The sequence below is a fragment of the Oncorhynchus clarkii genome, chromosome 6, assembly GCF_045791955.1.
Source record: "Oncorhynchus clarkii lewisi isolate Uvic-CL-2024 chromosome 6, UVic_Ocla_1.0, whole genome shotgun sequence".
Classification (NCBI taxonomy): domain Eukaryota; kingdom Metazoa; phylum Chordata; class Actinopteri; order Salmoniformes; family Salmonidae; genus Oncorhynchus; species Oncorhynchus clarkii.
Window position 1 is genome coordinate 71,341,599 of NC_092152.1, and position 16,572 is coordinate 71,358,170.

Genomic DNA, 16,572 nt, shown 5'->3' on the forward strand with positions numbered 1-16,572 from the left:
TTTGATTTGACTTCAATGATTTTACTGAGTTGCAGTTCAAATAAGGACATGAGTCAATTGAAATAAATACATTTGGCCTTAATCTATGGATTTCACATGACTGGGCAGGGGCACAGCCGTGGGTGGGCCTGGGAGGGCATAGCCACTTGGGAGCCAGGCTCAGCCACGTGGGATCCAGGCCCAGACAATCAGAATGACTTTTCCCCCACAAAAGGGCTTTATTACAGACAGAAATACTCCTCAGTTTCATCAGCTGTCCGGTTGGATGGTCTCAGACGATCCCGCAGGTGAAGAAGCCAGATGTGGAGGTCCTGGGCTGGCGTGGTTACATGTGGTCTGCGGTTGTGAGGCCGGTTGGACATACTGTCAAATTCTCTCAAACGACATTGGAGGCGGCTTATGGTAAAGAAATTAACATTCAATTCACTGGCAACAGCTCTGGTGGATATTCCTGCAGTCAGCATGCCAATTGCACACTGCCTCAAAACTTGCGATATGTGTGGCATTGTGTTGTGACAAAACTGCACATTTTAGAGTGGCCTTTTATTGTCCAAAGTACAAGGTGATATGGCACACCTGTCAGGTGGATGGATTATCTTGTCAAAAGAGAAATGCTCACTAAAAGGGAAGTTAAAAAAATGTGGACAACATTTTAGAGAAATACGTTTTTTGTGCATTTGGAAAATGTCTGTGATCTTTTGTTTCAGCTAATGAAAAATGGGACCAACAACATGTTGTTTTTATATATTTTTTCATTGTACTTGGCTCTGGGCTATTTTATCCATAAACTATCATCATTATGACAATAGAATGAGTCATTATAATTAGAATAATTATATTTATATGATTATTACATCATAATCATCATCATTATGGGGGCAGATGTTGTTACATGATGAATGATGACATGTGCATTCTAGTGGATCAAGATTAGCCATCACTTCAAATTCAAATATAGCTGCAAGCTTCTGGGGTTCAAGCTTTGGTCACATAGTGCCACCATCAGGACAAATTGGAAACATTGCCAAATTCAATGAATACCAGCGTTGTATTATAATGTAATTTTGATTTGTGCAATTATTTTCAGAGCAAGAGCAATAATAACTTTTTTTGCATGAGTGATCAATGGATTGATCTATCTATAAATTGTCATGGATCAAAGTCCATCTCGTTCATCAATGGCCCCTTCTATAGAGGAGCTCACTGAAGAAATGTCTCGAGTGGTTCAGGTCAGTGAACTCACTGGGATCTCCATGAGCCAGATCATGGCATCCAGAACCTCCTTGGGAACGCCAGTGACTTCTGTTTCCCAACTCCTTGCATCCGTGACATCCTTTCATTCACCAATGCCACCTCTTCCTAAAGCTGCTTGGGGCTCCAAGGAACATGACTCTAATGAGATAAGCATTATTAGCCATTTGTCCTCACATTGTGTGGATAAGTCATGGCCTTTTGCAATCTACCCACGCTGTGAGGAACTAATCCAACAAGAAAGAATGCCTCCGCTGGAGAAGTATCCCTCTCCCACCGTGCCAAGGAAGAGATCAAAGAGCCGGGCAATGTCTTCCCTGTCACTGAGGTCAGGGTGCTCTGAACAGACCCTGACCAGTATCCATGAGGAAGATGAGACTAAGGTGGTCCACCTGATCAGCCAGGCTGTGCCTGAGGAGACCCCAATGGAAATAATGGCTGAGGTGGAAAAAGTGGCAAGTAAAGACTCCTCCAATAAGAAGGCCTCCTTCTGGAGGAGACTGAGATGTCTTTGTTGCCTGGGGAAGAAGGAGGCTGCTACTACAAAGAAGACTAAGGTGGAGGTGCATGAGCAGGTAAAATGGTCACGCCGCACAATCAAAGTCACAAATGGTCAAATTTTTCTTAATTCTCTCAGCTAAATTTTTTTCTTCTTCTGTTCCCTTTACAGGAGGATGCTGAGGTGACCCGGGATTATGTTTTCCCTACTGAGATGTCCTTAAAATGCTCAGGAAATGATTGATGCCCTAAATATGAATATTTTAATAAAATCTGAATATTTTAGATGTCAGCCTCTGTGTGACACCTGCTCCTGCTCTCCCTCTCTGGCGCCAGCTGTCACCATCATTACGTGCAGCCGTGCAATATTGGACTCACCTGGACTCCATTACTCTGTAGATTGCCCTTCTATCTATGTCTGTTCCTCAGTTTGTTCCCCGTGTCAGCATTATTGTTGTTATGTCGTTTTGTTCCCCCTGTCCAGACACTGTTCTTGTTTTGAAAGCCAATTTAACAAACTGATCACCGACCATTTCGAATCCCAAGTACCTTCTCCACTTTGCAATCTGTTTTCCGAGCTGGTCATGGGTGCACCTCAGCCACGCTCAAGGTCCTAAACGATATCATAACCGCCATCGATAAAAGACAATACTGTGCAGCCGTATTCATCGACCTGGCCAAGGCTTTCGACTCTATCAATCACCACATTTTTAACGGCAGACTCAACAGCCTTGGTTTCTCAAATGACTGCCTCACCTGGTTTACCAACTACTTCTCATATAGAGTTCAGTGTGTCAAATCGGAGGGCCTGTTGTCCGGACCTCTGGCAGCCTCTATGGGGGTGCCTCAGGGTTCAATTCTCGGGCCGACTCTTTTCTCTGTATACATCAATGATGTCGCTCTTGCTGTTGGTGATTCTCTAATCCACATCTACGCAGACGACACCATTCTCTATACTTCTGGCACTTCTTTGGACACTGTGTTAACTAACCTCCAGACGAGCTTCAATGCCATACTACACTCATTCCGTGGCCTCCTGCTCTTAAATGCTAGTAAAACTAAATGCATGCTCTTCAACCAATCACTGCCCGCACCTGCCCGCCCGACTAGCATCACTACTCTGGACGGTTCTGATTTATATGTGGACAACTATAAATACCTAGGTGTCTGGATAGACTGTAAACTCCTTCCAGACTCGCATTAAGCATCTCCAATCCAAAGTTACATCTAGAATTGGCTTCCTATTTCGCAACAAAGCATCCTTCGCTCATGCTGCCAAACATACCCTCATAAAACTGACTATCCTACCGATCCTTGACTTTGGCGATGTCATTTATAAAATAGCCTCCTACACTCTACTCAGCAAATTGCATGCAGTCTATCACAGTGCCATCCGTTTTGTCACCAAAGCCCCATATACTACCCACCACTGTGACCTGTATGCTCTCAGTTGCTGGCCCACGCTTCATGCTCATCGCCAAACCCACTGGCTCCAGGTCACCTATAAAGTCTTTGCTAGGTTAACTATTAACTATTACAATGGTCTTAATTTTATAGGGACTTCCGCTGGTGTAGTTTACAGTGGATTGAAAAATTATTCACCCCTCTCCTATTTTGTTGCCGTACAACCTGGAATATTATTATTATTTTTTTTTAAAAAATTTTTGGGGGAGGGGACAAACAAGATAGACAAATAAACTGAAAACTTGAGCGTGCATAACTATTCACCCCCCAAAGAAGATACTTTGTAGAGTCACCTTTTGCAGCAATTACAGTTGCAAGTCTCATGGGGTATGTCTCTATAAGCTTGGCACATCTAGCCACTGGGATTTTTGCCCATTCTTCAAAGCAAAACTGCTCCAGCACCTTCAAATTGGATGGGTTCCGCTGGTGTACAGCAATCTTTAAGTCATACCACAGATTCTCAATTGGATTGAGGTCTGGGCTTTGACTAGGCCATTCCAAGACATTTAAATGTTTCCCCTTAAACCACTCGAGTGTTGCTTTAGCAGTATGCGTAGAGTCTCAAATCTCTGGAAGATTGAAACAGGTTTCCCTCAAGAATATCCCTGTATTTAGCGCCATCCATAATTTCTTCAATTCTGACCAGTTTCCCAGTCCCTACCGATGAAAAACATCTCCACAGCATGATGCCGCCACCACCATGCTTCACTGTGGGGATAGTGTTTTCGGGGTGATGAGAGGTGTTGGGTTTGTGCCAGACATAGCATTTTCCTTGATGGCCAAAAATATTAATTTTCATCTCATCTGAACAGAGTACCTTCTTCCATATGTTTGGGGAGTCTCCCACATGCCTTTTGGCGAACACCAAACATGTTTCCTTATTTTTTTCTGACCACTCTTCCATAAAGCCCAGCTCTGTGGAGTGTAGGACTTAAAATGGTCTTATGGACAGATACTCCAATCTCCTCTGTGGAGCTTTGCAACTGTACTTCCTGATCTGTACTACTCCACAACTTTGTCGCCACAACTTTGTCCCTGACCTGTTTGGAGAGCTCCTTGGTCTTCATGGTGCGCTTGCTCAGTGGTGTTGCAGACTCCGGGACCTTTCAGAACAGGTGTATATATACTGAGATCATGTGACACTTAGATTGGACTTTATTTACCTAATTATGTGACTTCTGAAGGTAAGGTTTCACCAGATCTTATTTAGGGGCTTCATGGCAAAGGGGGTGACTACATCTGCACGCACCACTTTAAAAATTTTTTTTTTTTTTTTTACTTGACTAATTTGGAATATCTTGTGTATGTCCATTACATTCAATCCACATAAATATCCATTTCAATTACAGGTTGTAATGCAACAAAATAGGAGAAACACCAAGGGCAATTAATCATTTTGCAAGGCACTGTATTTGAAAAGCAAACATGTCACATAAACCATCACAGAATAAAAATAAAACACACACAATGTAGCTACTTTAATTGCACTGACGCTATTTTACGTTTCCTAATATCATTATGCAAATAATTAATAAAAAATGTCACTCATTCCGTGGTCGATATGAAACACAACAGCCATTTGTATTTAAACAATTCGCTAGTCCTACCATACATTTTTTTCCCCTTCAGCCTACGTCATTTCCGATTAAAAGATCTACTTCCGAAAGGGCGCAGGTTTTTCTGCCTCTTTCTTTTCCTTTAGAACGCCATCATGGGTCGCATGCACGCTCCTGGGTAAGCATGCGTTTAATTCGGAAATAATTAGCATATTGGCTTTTGTTCTCCGTAGCTGGAACTTTTTATTCGTTTTACAGTTTCTCATCAACCCCAACAGATGTTTTGTCTACACATTTGTTCAAATATTTAAACAATAATTATTGCTAGCTAGCTGGCTAACAACTAGCGTTCTACCGACACAGTGCCATGATGGCCGCGCACACAGTCCTACCAAGTTAGCAGATGGTTTACAGTCATTTGAATAATTATATAGGTGTTTAGTTATATATGCGTTGATATTGGAATGGAAACAAATAACCCGCTCGATGAAATCGTCGCCTTAAACCACATGACAATGTTTGCCCATTCTAATGCTAACGTTAACGTAATGTAGACTAGTTTAGCCATAGTTTCTACCCAAGACTAGCAAGGTAACTAGCTAGTTACACAGTACCGTACTAGCCAACTAGGTATCTAGTTAGTTATACAGTACTGCACTACCCAAATAACTAGCTAGTTTAAATGCATTATTTTTAGTCCAAGCGTGGCTTTAGCAGCCCATGGCTGTTTGTCATCATAATGTAGTTACTGTAGCTACCGACTTACAGCGACTTTCTGTTTCAGCAAGGGCCTGTCCCAGTCTGCACTTCCCTACAGACGCAGTGTGCCCACCGTAAGCATCTAGTTGTTCATAACGTTCCAATGTCATGAAACTTTTGGATGGTTAACTGGCGTTTAGTTTGTATAATATGTTTATGAATCTGGTTAACCTGGTAATGTGACCACATGGTTTGCCAATATCAACATTGAGGCAACTTTGACTGGAATGTGCATGTCATATTGCAGTCTAGCTAAATATCGAACGAAGGATCGATACTGTGAATAAAAGTTTAAATGAACAAAGGGGAAATCGGTCTCTCAAACTCTGAAATGTTGTCTACAGTGGCTGAAGGTTACATCTGATGATGTCAAAGAGCAGATCTTCAAGCTCGCCAAGAAGGGTCTTTCTCCCTCCCAGATCGGTAAGTACCTTGTTAATTTGTATACTGTCCAGCCCTTTCCATACTGTCCAGCCCTTTCCATAAGGTTCTCTTCTCAGTTCATCTGGTAGCAATTATTTATGCACCCTAACCCAACGGCCATATCAAATGAATGGTATGATCTTGTCAGGTGTGCTAAAATCAATGCGTTCCTTGTCGCCTTTCTCTGAAGCTGCTGTGCCGTTGAAAGTGAATTCAAGGTTCAACATTATCAATCCAGATTTACCCAGTGTTGTCCTAGGCATATACTCACATTTAATCTTTCTCGCCATACTTTTTAGAACAAAAGTTGAACGCATTGTCTATTTTTCTACAATCAAACCATTTCGGGTTTGGTTGACCACACAAAGTACAAACCACAGAGGGGAAAATACAAAGAGACTGAAGTTAGAAAAGGCTGATACTATTCTCTCCACAGGTGTGATCCTTAGGGACTCTCATGGTGTTGCCCAGGTGCGCTTTGTCACTGGAAACAAGATCCTGAGGATCCTCAAGTCCAAGGGCCTGGCCCCTGACCTGCCTGAGGATCTTTACCACCTCATCAAGAAGGCTGTTGCTATAAGGAAGCATCTGGAGAGGAACCGAAAGGTAACAGGGCCTTTAAATGTTTGTCTCGGGCTAACTTCCAGGGAGGGCGGAGACTGTTAAAATCTAGTGACACCCCAGCCCGTGAACGGGACCGTTGTCATCATCTGACACTAATTAGCATAACGCAACGGACATAAATATTCCTAGGAAATATTCCTATTCATGAAAATCACAAATGAAATATATTGAGACACAGCTTAGCCTTTTGTTAATCACCCTGTCGTCTCAGATTTTCAAAATATGCTTTACAGCCAAAGCTAGACAAGCATTTGTGTAAGTTTATCGATAGCCTAGCATAGCATTTTGTCCAGCTAGCAGTAGGTAACTTGGTCACGGAAATCAGAAAAGCAATCAAATTAAATAGTTTACCTTTGATGAGCTTCGAACGTTTTCACTCACGAGACTCCCAGTTAGATAGCAAATGTTCCTTTTTTCCAAAAATATTATTTTTGTAGGCGAAATAGCGCCGTTCTTCACGTTTGGCTGAGAAATCGCCTGGAAATTGCAGTCATGAAAACGGCAAAAAAAATATTCAAAATTAGCTCCATAATATCGACAGAAACATGGCAAACGTAGTTTATAATGAATCCTCAAGGTGTTTTTCAAATATCTATTCGATAATATATTAACCGGGAATGGTGGCTTCTTAGTAGGAGAGAGAGAAACAATGGCCGCATTTGTCCTTTACGCACCAAACACTATGAGACTTCAGCAGACCACTGGCGCAATGTTGACGTTCAGGCTCATTTTTCAAAATAAAAGCCTGAAACTATGTATTGTGACACTAGACACATTAGGGAAGCCATAGAAAAAGTAATCTGGTTGATAGCCCATTCACTGCTCTATAGGGACGCATAGGAACGCAGAGCCTTCTAAATAAGTCCCTTCCTGTTTGGATTTTTCTCAGGCTTTCGCCTGCAACATCAGTTCTGTTATACTCAGACAATATTTTTTACAGTTTTGGAAACTTTAGTGTTTTCTATCCTGTCAATTATATGCATATTCTAGCATCTTGTCCTGACAAAATATCCCGTTTACTACGGGAACGTTATTTTTCCAAAAATGAAAATACTGCCCCCTAGTCACAAGGTTAAACCACCAGGATTCTCAAGCAAAACTAGTTGTTTGAAAATCCAACTAAATTACAGCCCCAATGTAAAAATTAATTGACTGATGCTCAATGTGGACATCCGGTAAGGTTGCTCTTGCATGGCTCTGTCCAAGTGGCTTATAGGAGCGTAGCACTGTACAGTGCCGTGCCACAACATTGACAGCAAGCCTGTTCCCAGCCTTTGGGCTGGTAGGGATGGCATCCTGCATATTCCTGTCTTCCCAGAGCCTCTGGGCCATGACTGGGGAGGCAAACCATGTAGTGCACAATTTAACTCGGTTGTAATACCCGCCTTTGCCATTGACTGTCTTGATTTTTTGACTGTGGAATGGCTTTTTAACTATGTGGAAGGGCTTTTTAACTAAACTTTTTTCTTGCAGGACAAGGATGCCAAGTTCCGTCTGATTCTCACTGAAAGTAGAATCCACAGATTGGCACGTTACTACAAGACCAAGAGAGTTCTTGCTCCCAACTGGAAGTAGTATGTATTCACTCTTTGCTGCTTTATTGGCCTTAAGGAGATTAAGCCAGCATGAAGGCATAGTACCTACTCTATTAATATTTTCAGTTTGTTAGTTCAGTAAATGGCACATTTCATTGTCCTGTTCTTCCCTTGTAAGAGCTGAGATATTTCTTATGTGCTAGATAAAACCTTGGAGGTAAATTAGCAGAATGGCTGTTCTGTGCCAACCTGCCAGTCCCCTTCATACATCTCCCTGACCCTGATTCTATTTAATTGTTACCAACTGCCAGAGGCATTACTCTAACTGGTTAATTATCAGTCTCCCACAGGCTGAAAATTTATACCAACAAATGTACACGTATTGACTTAAGACCTGATTATCAACCATACGACTACTTGTATTGTTAGTCCGAGTTGGTGATCAACTTTGGTTGATTACACAGCTTTCCTTTACTAATCACTTTTCCCTCTCAATTCACAGCGAATCCTCTACTGCTTCTGCTCTGGTGGCATAAGGAGTCTTTCTCACAAATAAATATCAATTTGGAAAGATCTTGTCTGCTGTGTTTTTGTTTCAGTGGAGGGGGTCTAAAGGTTGGCCAAAGTACACATGATGGTACTTATACTAAAAAATATAAAGGCAACATTTTTAAAGTGTTGGTCCCATGTTTCATGAGTTGAAATATTTAAAAAATCTCAAATGTTCCATATGCATGAAACGTTTATCTTTAAAGTTTGGTTTCATGCCTGTTAGTGAGCATTTCTGCTTTGCCATGATAATCCATCCACCTAACAGGTGTGGCTAATCAAGAAGCTGATGACAGCATGATCATTAAACAGGTGCTTCTTGTTCTGGGGACAATGAAAGGCAATGTCACATGTTGCAATTTGAGGGAGTGTAGAACTGGCATGCTTACTGCAGGGTTGTCCATCAAATCAAGGTTTATTTGTCACTTGCGCCAAATACTACAGATCTTACAGTGAAATGTTTACTTACAGGCTCTAACCAATAGTACAAAAAATGTATTAGGTGAACAATGGGAAAGTAAAGACTAAAAAGACAGTGAAATAGGAGTGGGGCAATATACAGACATCAGTTAGGCTGATTGAGGTAGTATGTAGATATGGTTAAAGTGACTGCATATATGACAGTAGCAGTAGCGTCAAAGAGGGTGTGGTGGGACGTACTGCAGATAACCCGGTGAGCCAATGTGTGGGAGCACTGGTTGGTTGGGACAATTGAGGTAGTATGTACATGACTATAGTTAGTGACTATGCATATATGATAAACCGAGTAGCAGTAGCGTAAAAGGGGTTGGGGCGGGGGCACACGATGCAAATAGTCCGGGTAGCCATTTGGTTACCTGTTCAGGAGTCTTATGGTTGGGGGCTGTTGCCAGTGAATTGAATGTTAATATCTTTACCATAAGCTGCCTCCAATGTTTGAGAGTTTGGCAGTACAGTCAACTGGCCTCGCAATCTCAGTCCATGTGTAACCATGACAGCCCAAGACCACATCTGGCTGCTTCACCTGCAGGATTGTTTTAGGAGTATTTTTGTCGGCAATAAAGCGCTTTTGTGGGAAGAAACTAATTCTCATTGGCTAGGCTCCCAAATGGGTGGGCCCTATGCTATTCCCCTATCTGGTCATGTGAAATCCATAGTTAGAGCCTACTCTGTTAGGTCTTTGAAATTGTAGCATTTGTATTTTTGTTCAGTGTATTTTGAAAATGCCTTCTTGCTAATGATGGCTAACCAATTGTATTGAATGTTTTTTTCAAAGTCATTTCTATTATACAAACACTTAAGTGTCCAAATGAGCTTCAATGCCATACTACACTCATTCCGTGGCCTCTTAAATGCTAGTAAAACTAAATGCATGCTCTTCAACCAATCACTGCCCACACCCGCCCGACTAGCATCACTACTCTGGACGGTTCTGATTTATATGTGGACAATTATAAATACCTAGGTGTCTGGATAGACTGTAAACTCTCCTTCCAGACTCACATTAAGCATCTCCAATCCAAAGTTAAATCTAGAATCGGCTTCCTATTTCGCAACAAAGCCTCCTTCACTCATGCTTCCAAATATACCCTCGTAAAACTGACTATCCTACCGATCCTTGACTTCGGTGATATCATTTACAAAATAACCTCCAACAATCTACTCAGCAAATTGGATGTAGTCTATCACAGTGCCATCCGTTTTGTCACCAAAGCCCCATATACTACCCACCACTGTGACCTGTATGCTCTCGTTGGCTGGCTAAATATTCCTCGCCAAACCCACTGGCTCCAGGTCATCTATAAGTCTTTGCTAGGTAAAGCCCCGCCTTATCTCAGCTCACTGGTCACCATAGCAGCACCCACTCGTAGCACACGCTCCAGCAGGTATATTTCAATGGTCATCCCCAAAGCCAACACCTAATTTGGCTGCCTTTCCTTCCAGTTCTCTGCTGCCAATGACTGGAAGGAATGGCAAAAATCACTGACATTGGGGACTTATATCTCCCTCTCTAACTTTAAGCGTCAGCTGTCAGAGCAATTTACCGATCGCTGCAGCTGTACACAGCCCATCTGTAAATAGCCCATCCAACCAACAACCTACCTCATGACCATTTTTGTTTTTCTGCTCTTTTGCACACCAGTATTTCTACTTGCACATCCTCATCCGTATATGTCACTCCAGTGTAAATTGCTAAATTATAATTACTTCGCCACTATTGGCCTATTTATTGCCTTACCTCCTTACTTCATTTGCACACACTGTATACAGATTTTCTATTGTGTTTACTGTACGTTTGTTTATCCCATGTGTAACTCTGTGTTGTTTTTGTCGCACTGCTTTGCTTTATCTTGGCCAGGTCGCAGTTGTAAATGACAACTTGTTATCAACTGGCCTACCTGGTTAAATAAAGGTGAAATAAAAAATTATGTGTAGATTCATTGTTACCTTGTTAAATGTGTTTTTTAAATAATTGGATGGAGAGGCTCTGGTTCCTAGGCAACCTGGTGTAGAAACTGTTGTGCTCTCCATGCTTCCTCCCAGCTCTGACTCGCAGCAGGGGAAAAAAAGGTGGAGACATGATATAACAGACTGGGCCTCCACATGCAATCAATGAAAACCCTTTGTTCTGTGGCATTTACAGGCTAAATTACTGTATTGATGGCTTAATGATGGAAAAATACTTCTGTAGTGAAGTGATCAGTCGTAACGCACCATTTTACCACAAGAGAGCAGCATTTAACTGTTAAATTACACTGACTGAACCACAGTTATGCCCTTAAAGGCTAAACGCCTGAAGTTACTCCTTTTGGTGGTACATGTTTGTGAAGCAGTTGAATTCAGCAGACATGTTTTTGCATGTGCAACTGGTACATTTATCATGGGATGGTGGTTCTGATATTAAGTAAAAGTGGCTGACACCACAGGCCACAAAGACTACTCTTAACTAGCGGTCTCGTAAACACACAATCCTTAAGACTGACGGGAAGCTGCATTCTGATTAATGGAGCCTAATCTCTCACCCAGCAGTCCTGCTCACTTGGCCCCTCTGGGGAGACCGAGTGCAGGACCTGGAAGCTGTACTTACTCTCCATCCAGATGGAACCATACACCTGCCAGAAGATGATTCACTTCAACATCACCTTCAACTTTTGTTCTACGTCATGAGTTGCCCCACCTTAGGTATTATTTATATGATTAGACTAGTCTCTGCTTATGTGACTTCAAAAGATATTCATCTTTAATTCATCATTAATCATTGGAAATATTTGATAGCTTCTGGTTTAGATGTCTTTACATTTTGGCCATCAGTAATCAAAGAAAACATTATTGTCTAAGATCATATTACCAATATGGTTCCTAAAGTTTCTTGAAAGCAGCAGCCTATAAATAGAAGCATTATTAAGGGGTGAGCTGTTCTGTGATCTTTTTTTCTGGAGATTTAACATACATTACTTAGGCTAGCTTTATTCTGCTAAAAGAATAACAGGTAATGAAGGTGTCACACTTATTGATTTTATATCAGTATATCTTGGTGTATGTGTGTGTTGGGCAGGGGCATGGTTTTAGTGCCTGAGGAGTGAAATGCCATCTTGGTGTGATATATCAGATTGCCTGTAAGATTTTTATTGCATTTGCTGCAGAGCCCCTTCAGCTAGCACTGATTCAGCCGGAGCTGCTGCCTCCTAGGAGAGGACGATAACATTGAGTCACCTTGCTGCATTGTGAGCCTCTGGCAGTGGAGAGGCGGGAATCAGCAGCAGCGCCTATACTGCAGAGCTGCGCAAGACTGTGCAATCATTACTGTGTGTGTGTGAAAGGGAGATAGAGAGAGAATAGTGGAGAAAGGTTGACTGGCGACTGCAGTGTTATGTCCCCCTCTGCCCCAGGGTCCATGGTTTGGAGAATTTTTCTCTTTCTGAAATGCTGTTGGTAAATGCACACCACCCCAGTGTAGACGACTTAGTGCAGTGCAGCGACTGATCCCAGTTAAAATTGTCATGTTTTTCCCCCCTCAGACTGCTACTTGCAGATACAGTTTTTCAGAGTTTGTGGTGTGTCTCCAGGACTGAGTTGCTGCAGAGGGATTCAGTGGAATGAGAAAGGCAGCGTGTCAGGAGAGTTGTCCATAGACTCTATAACTGTGATCCCAAGGGATCAGCGAGCTGTCAACCTCTCAGTGCTGGCCCTCTCCCTCAGCAGCCTTGCTCTGAATGCCTAATGCAGCTTTCATGTGCTAGAGGGATGTAGGAAACACAGAAATATCCAACTTGCTAACTGGTTGTAGTTATACACATGCCACATTCAACCACTTAGCAAGTCGGACATTTCAGAGTTTCCTAGTTCCGACTAGCATGTGAACACGGTATAACATCACCACTCTGAGAGTTCCTGTCACTCATCTGCAACAATAAGTTATTCTTTATGTTCCATTGAAATTTACAAAAGTTATTTTCAAAAGCTTATTTGTGTGTGTTATACTGATACAATAAAATAAACAATAGCATGATATTTGGCTCACCTAACTTCCCCTATTGTTTGCAGAGTCAACAAAGACAGATCCCCATGACCTCAATATGCCAGCCTCCATAATTTTCTTCAACTTCTGGCTTAGTGTTTTCTTTATTTAATTTAAAATGTATTTAACTAGGCAAGTCAGTTAAGAACAAATTCTTATTTACAATGACGGCCTGGCAAAAGGCCTCCTGCGGGGATGGGGGCGGAGTTTAAAAATAAAAATATAGGACAAAACACACATCACAACAAGAGAGACACCACAACACTACATAAAGAGAGACCTAAGACAACAACATAGCATGGCAGCAACACCACATGACAACATGGTAGCAACACAACATGGCAGCAGCACAACATGGTAGCAGCACAAAACATGGTACAAACATTCATGGGCACAGACAACAGCACAAAGGCAAGAAGGTAGAGACAACAATATATCACACAAAGCAGTGATAATCAAGGCAGGTTTTCAAAAATAGCTTGTTTGATGTATAATATCTGAAGTCAAATGGGTTTGGAGAAGAAGCATGTTTGATTTCACACCATCATTCCAGAGTAACAGTACATCAAACCAATGGGGGACAGGCCAGCAAAGCCTCCTCCATAGGGATTTAGTATCAAATATTTATATTGCAGTGGGGTGTTTGATGCTTTCTGCTCCCTGGGAGTGTACTCTGGGTTGTTTTAGTCCAGGAAGGAAGGAGATTGATAACCTTTACCTAACAGGAAGCCCACGAGGATATGGAGAGTTATTTCTCTTCTTTTAGTCGTTTTAAAAATGTATTGGACCAAAAGACTGTGTTCAGTAAGAACGTTTTGGTAAAAAAGGCCTGATGGCAGTACTAAATCTATTGAGATGTAATCCACTCATTCTCAATCATTAGGAATACGTGAATTCAAATGGCTATAGTAAAAATAACGGTTGTCATAAAGACATTGGAGAGAGGCCAGACATTATATGTCGATGTCTTCCTTTTTTGATGTCTAGTGATACAGCTCTTTCCCTCTTTACTTATGGAGATGTAGCCTGCTCTACTCTGTACTGTGACTTTGAGCTTTGCCTCACACACCTCAATTTAAATTTATGGGCAGCATCAGGAAATTGGGCAGGTCTGTTTGATGCAGTGTAAGCATTATTGTAATGTGTCATGGTTGGGAAGGCTCTCTGTCCTTAAGGCCTGCAGCTGCAGTGAGAGAGATGACACTGACAGACCCACAGCTAAACCAGCTTTGTGTGTACATGCCACACACACTGGCGCACACATTGTCACACACACACAGAGAGAGTCGGATTGTAGATGCATCATTCATTCACTTACTGCCATTTAACATATTGTCAGCCATAGCACACAATAAAGCTGGCTATTTATAGCCTTTCTCTCATGACAACAATGAGCAGTTGCTTCTTCTTTTTATGTGAACTTGCCCTGCTCTTGAGAGAGGTCCTGCCATGTCAGTGTATTTTTGTTACTGGGAAGTCTCTCACTCAGAGAAACCTGATAGCTGCTGGATCTGGGGTGTGAGGACAATGTACGGCATGGGATAATAGTCCCATTACAGCACAGCCAGCTGGCATATTTTAAGACATTTCTGTCAGTATCCAATTTTGAATTTTCAGGCAATATTAACCATTAAAGAAATACAGAGTTATATAGCCTATACAGATGTAGATGTAATTTGATCACTCTTTTGTTGTTGAGAATTTTTCTGTAACCTCTTTCAACATCTATCCAACATATTAGCCCAACACCTGATACATGTCTGAAATCCTCAAGATGTTTCCATAGCTATGGGAAGAAGGTGTGCTGAGGGTGCTGCAGCACCCCCTGAAAAATAAAAATAATGCAATTTTCAATTAAATTTAAAGAAATGAGCGGAGAAAAAAAATTGTCGCTGATCTTACCGCGAGCTTCCTGTTTGGAAGTTGTTCTGACCCCTCTAAGAAGTCACATCAGTTAAGTCATGTGATACTGCTCATGTGATTTCTCTGTAGGGTTGCACATTTTGGGGAATATTCAGAGGTGGAAACTTTACGTGGGAATTAACGAGAATATATGGGAATTAACAGGAATATATGGGTATTAACGGAAATATATGCAAATGAATATTAATACCATTTAAATGTAGATGTTTTTTGAACTGGTGCAACCAATTACCTTCAGATGTCACATAATTAGTTACATAAAGGACCACTTTAAGCCCTGGGCTTTACGGAAGAGTGGCCAGAAAAAAATAAGCAAACGTGTGGTGTTCGCCAAAAGGCATGTGGGAGACTCCCCAAACATATGAAAGAAGGTACTCTGGTCAGATGAGACTAAAATTGAGCTTTTTGGCCATCAAGGAAAACGCTATGTCTGGTGCAAACCAACACCTCTCATCACCCCGAGAACACCATCTCCACAGTGAAGCATGGTGGTGGCAGCATCATGCTGTGGATATGTTTTTCATCGGAAGGGACTGGGAAACTGGTCAGAATTGAAGGAATGATGGACGGAGCTAAATACATGGAAATTCTCGAAGGAAAACTGTTTTAGTCTTCCAGAGATTTGAGACTGGGATGGAGGTTCATCTTCCAGCAGGACAATGACCCTAAGCATACTGCCAAGGCAACACTTGAGTGGTTTAAGGGGAAACATTTAAATGTCTTGGAATGGCCTAGTCAAAGTCCAGACCTCAATCCAATTGAGAATCTGTGGTATGGCTTAAAGATTTCTGTACACAAGCAGGAACCCATCCAACTTGAAGGAGCTGGAGCAGTTTTTACTTGAAGAATGGGCAAAAATCCCAGTGGCTAAATGTGCCAAGCTTATAGAAACATACCCCATGAGACTTGCTGCTGTAATGGGGGGGGGGGGGGGGGGGATGTGAAAATGATGTAGTTAATTATTCCTTGCCCACGAACATTCGACCACCCATCAAAGACGATTGCAATACAGTCCTTCTAGGCAGAGTTCCTCTGTCCAGTGTGTGTTATTTTGCCCATCAATCTTTAAAAAAAAATTGTCCAGTCTGAGATATGGCTTTTTCTTTGCAACCATGCCTAGAAGGCTAGCTTCCCGGAGTAGCCTCTTCACTGTTGACGTTGAGACTGGTGTTTTGCGGGTACTATTTAATGAAGCTGCCAAGTGAGGACTTGTGAGGCGTCAGTTTCTCAAACTAGACACTCTAATGTACTTGTCCTCTTGCTCAGTTGTGCACCGGGGCCTCCCACCCCTCTTTCTATTCTGGTTGGAGCCAATTTCCGCTGTTCTGTGAAAGGAATAGTACACAGCGTTGTACGAGGTCATCAGTTTCTTGGCAATTTCTCGCATGGAATAGCCTTCATTTCTCAGAACAAGAGCAGACTAACGAGTTTCAGAAAGTTATTTGTTTCTGGCCATTTTGAGCCTGTAATCAAATGCTGATGCTCTAGAAAC

At 41.9% G+C, this 16,572-nt stretch overlaps 1 protein-coding gene, 2 non-coding genes and 1 pseudogene across 3 annotated transcripts; all 4 read left to right on the forward strand.

Moving 5' to 3' along the window:
- The first annotated feature begins 4,873 nt into the window (after positions 1 to 4,873).
- On the forward strand, positions 4,874 to 8,683 carry LOC139412218 (small ribosomal subunit protein uS15-like). The gene is made up of 6 exons (XM_071159040.1): positions 4,874 to 4,947; positions 5,554 to 5,602; positions 5,873 to 5,951; positions 6,388 to 6,557; positions 8,049 to 8,149; positions 8,613 to 8,683. The coding sequence occupies exons 1-6, from the start codon at positions 4,925 to 4,927 to the stop codon at positions 8,644 to 8,646; spliced, it is 456 nt and encodes a 151-aa protein (XP_071015141.1). The 5' UTR covers positions 4,874 to 4,924; the 3' UTR covers positions 8,647 to 8,683.
- LOC139412509 (small nucleolar RNA SNORA68) lies at positions 6,049 to 6,180 on the forward strand. The gene has a single exon (XR_011634701.1). It is a non-coding gene; the product is annotated as a small nucleolar RNA SNORA68 (small nucleolar RNA).
- Positions 7,735 to 7,939, forward strand: LOC139412525 (small nucleolar RNA SNORA73 family; annotated as a pseudogene).
- On the forward strand, positions 8,254 to 8,382 carry LOC139412515 (small nucleolar RNA SNORA19). Its single transcript, XR_011634707.1, has one exon. It is a non-coding gene; the product is annotated as a small nucleolar RNA SNORA19 (small nucleolar RNA).
- Positions 8,684 to 16,572: the final 7,889 nt, after the last annotated feature.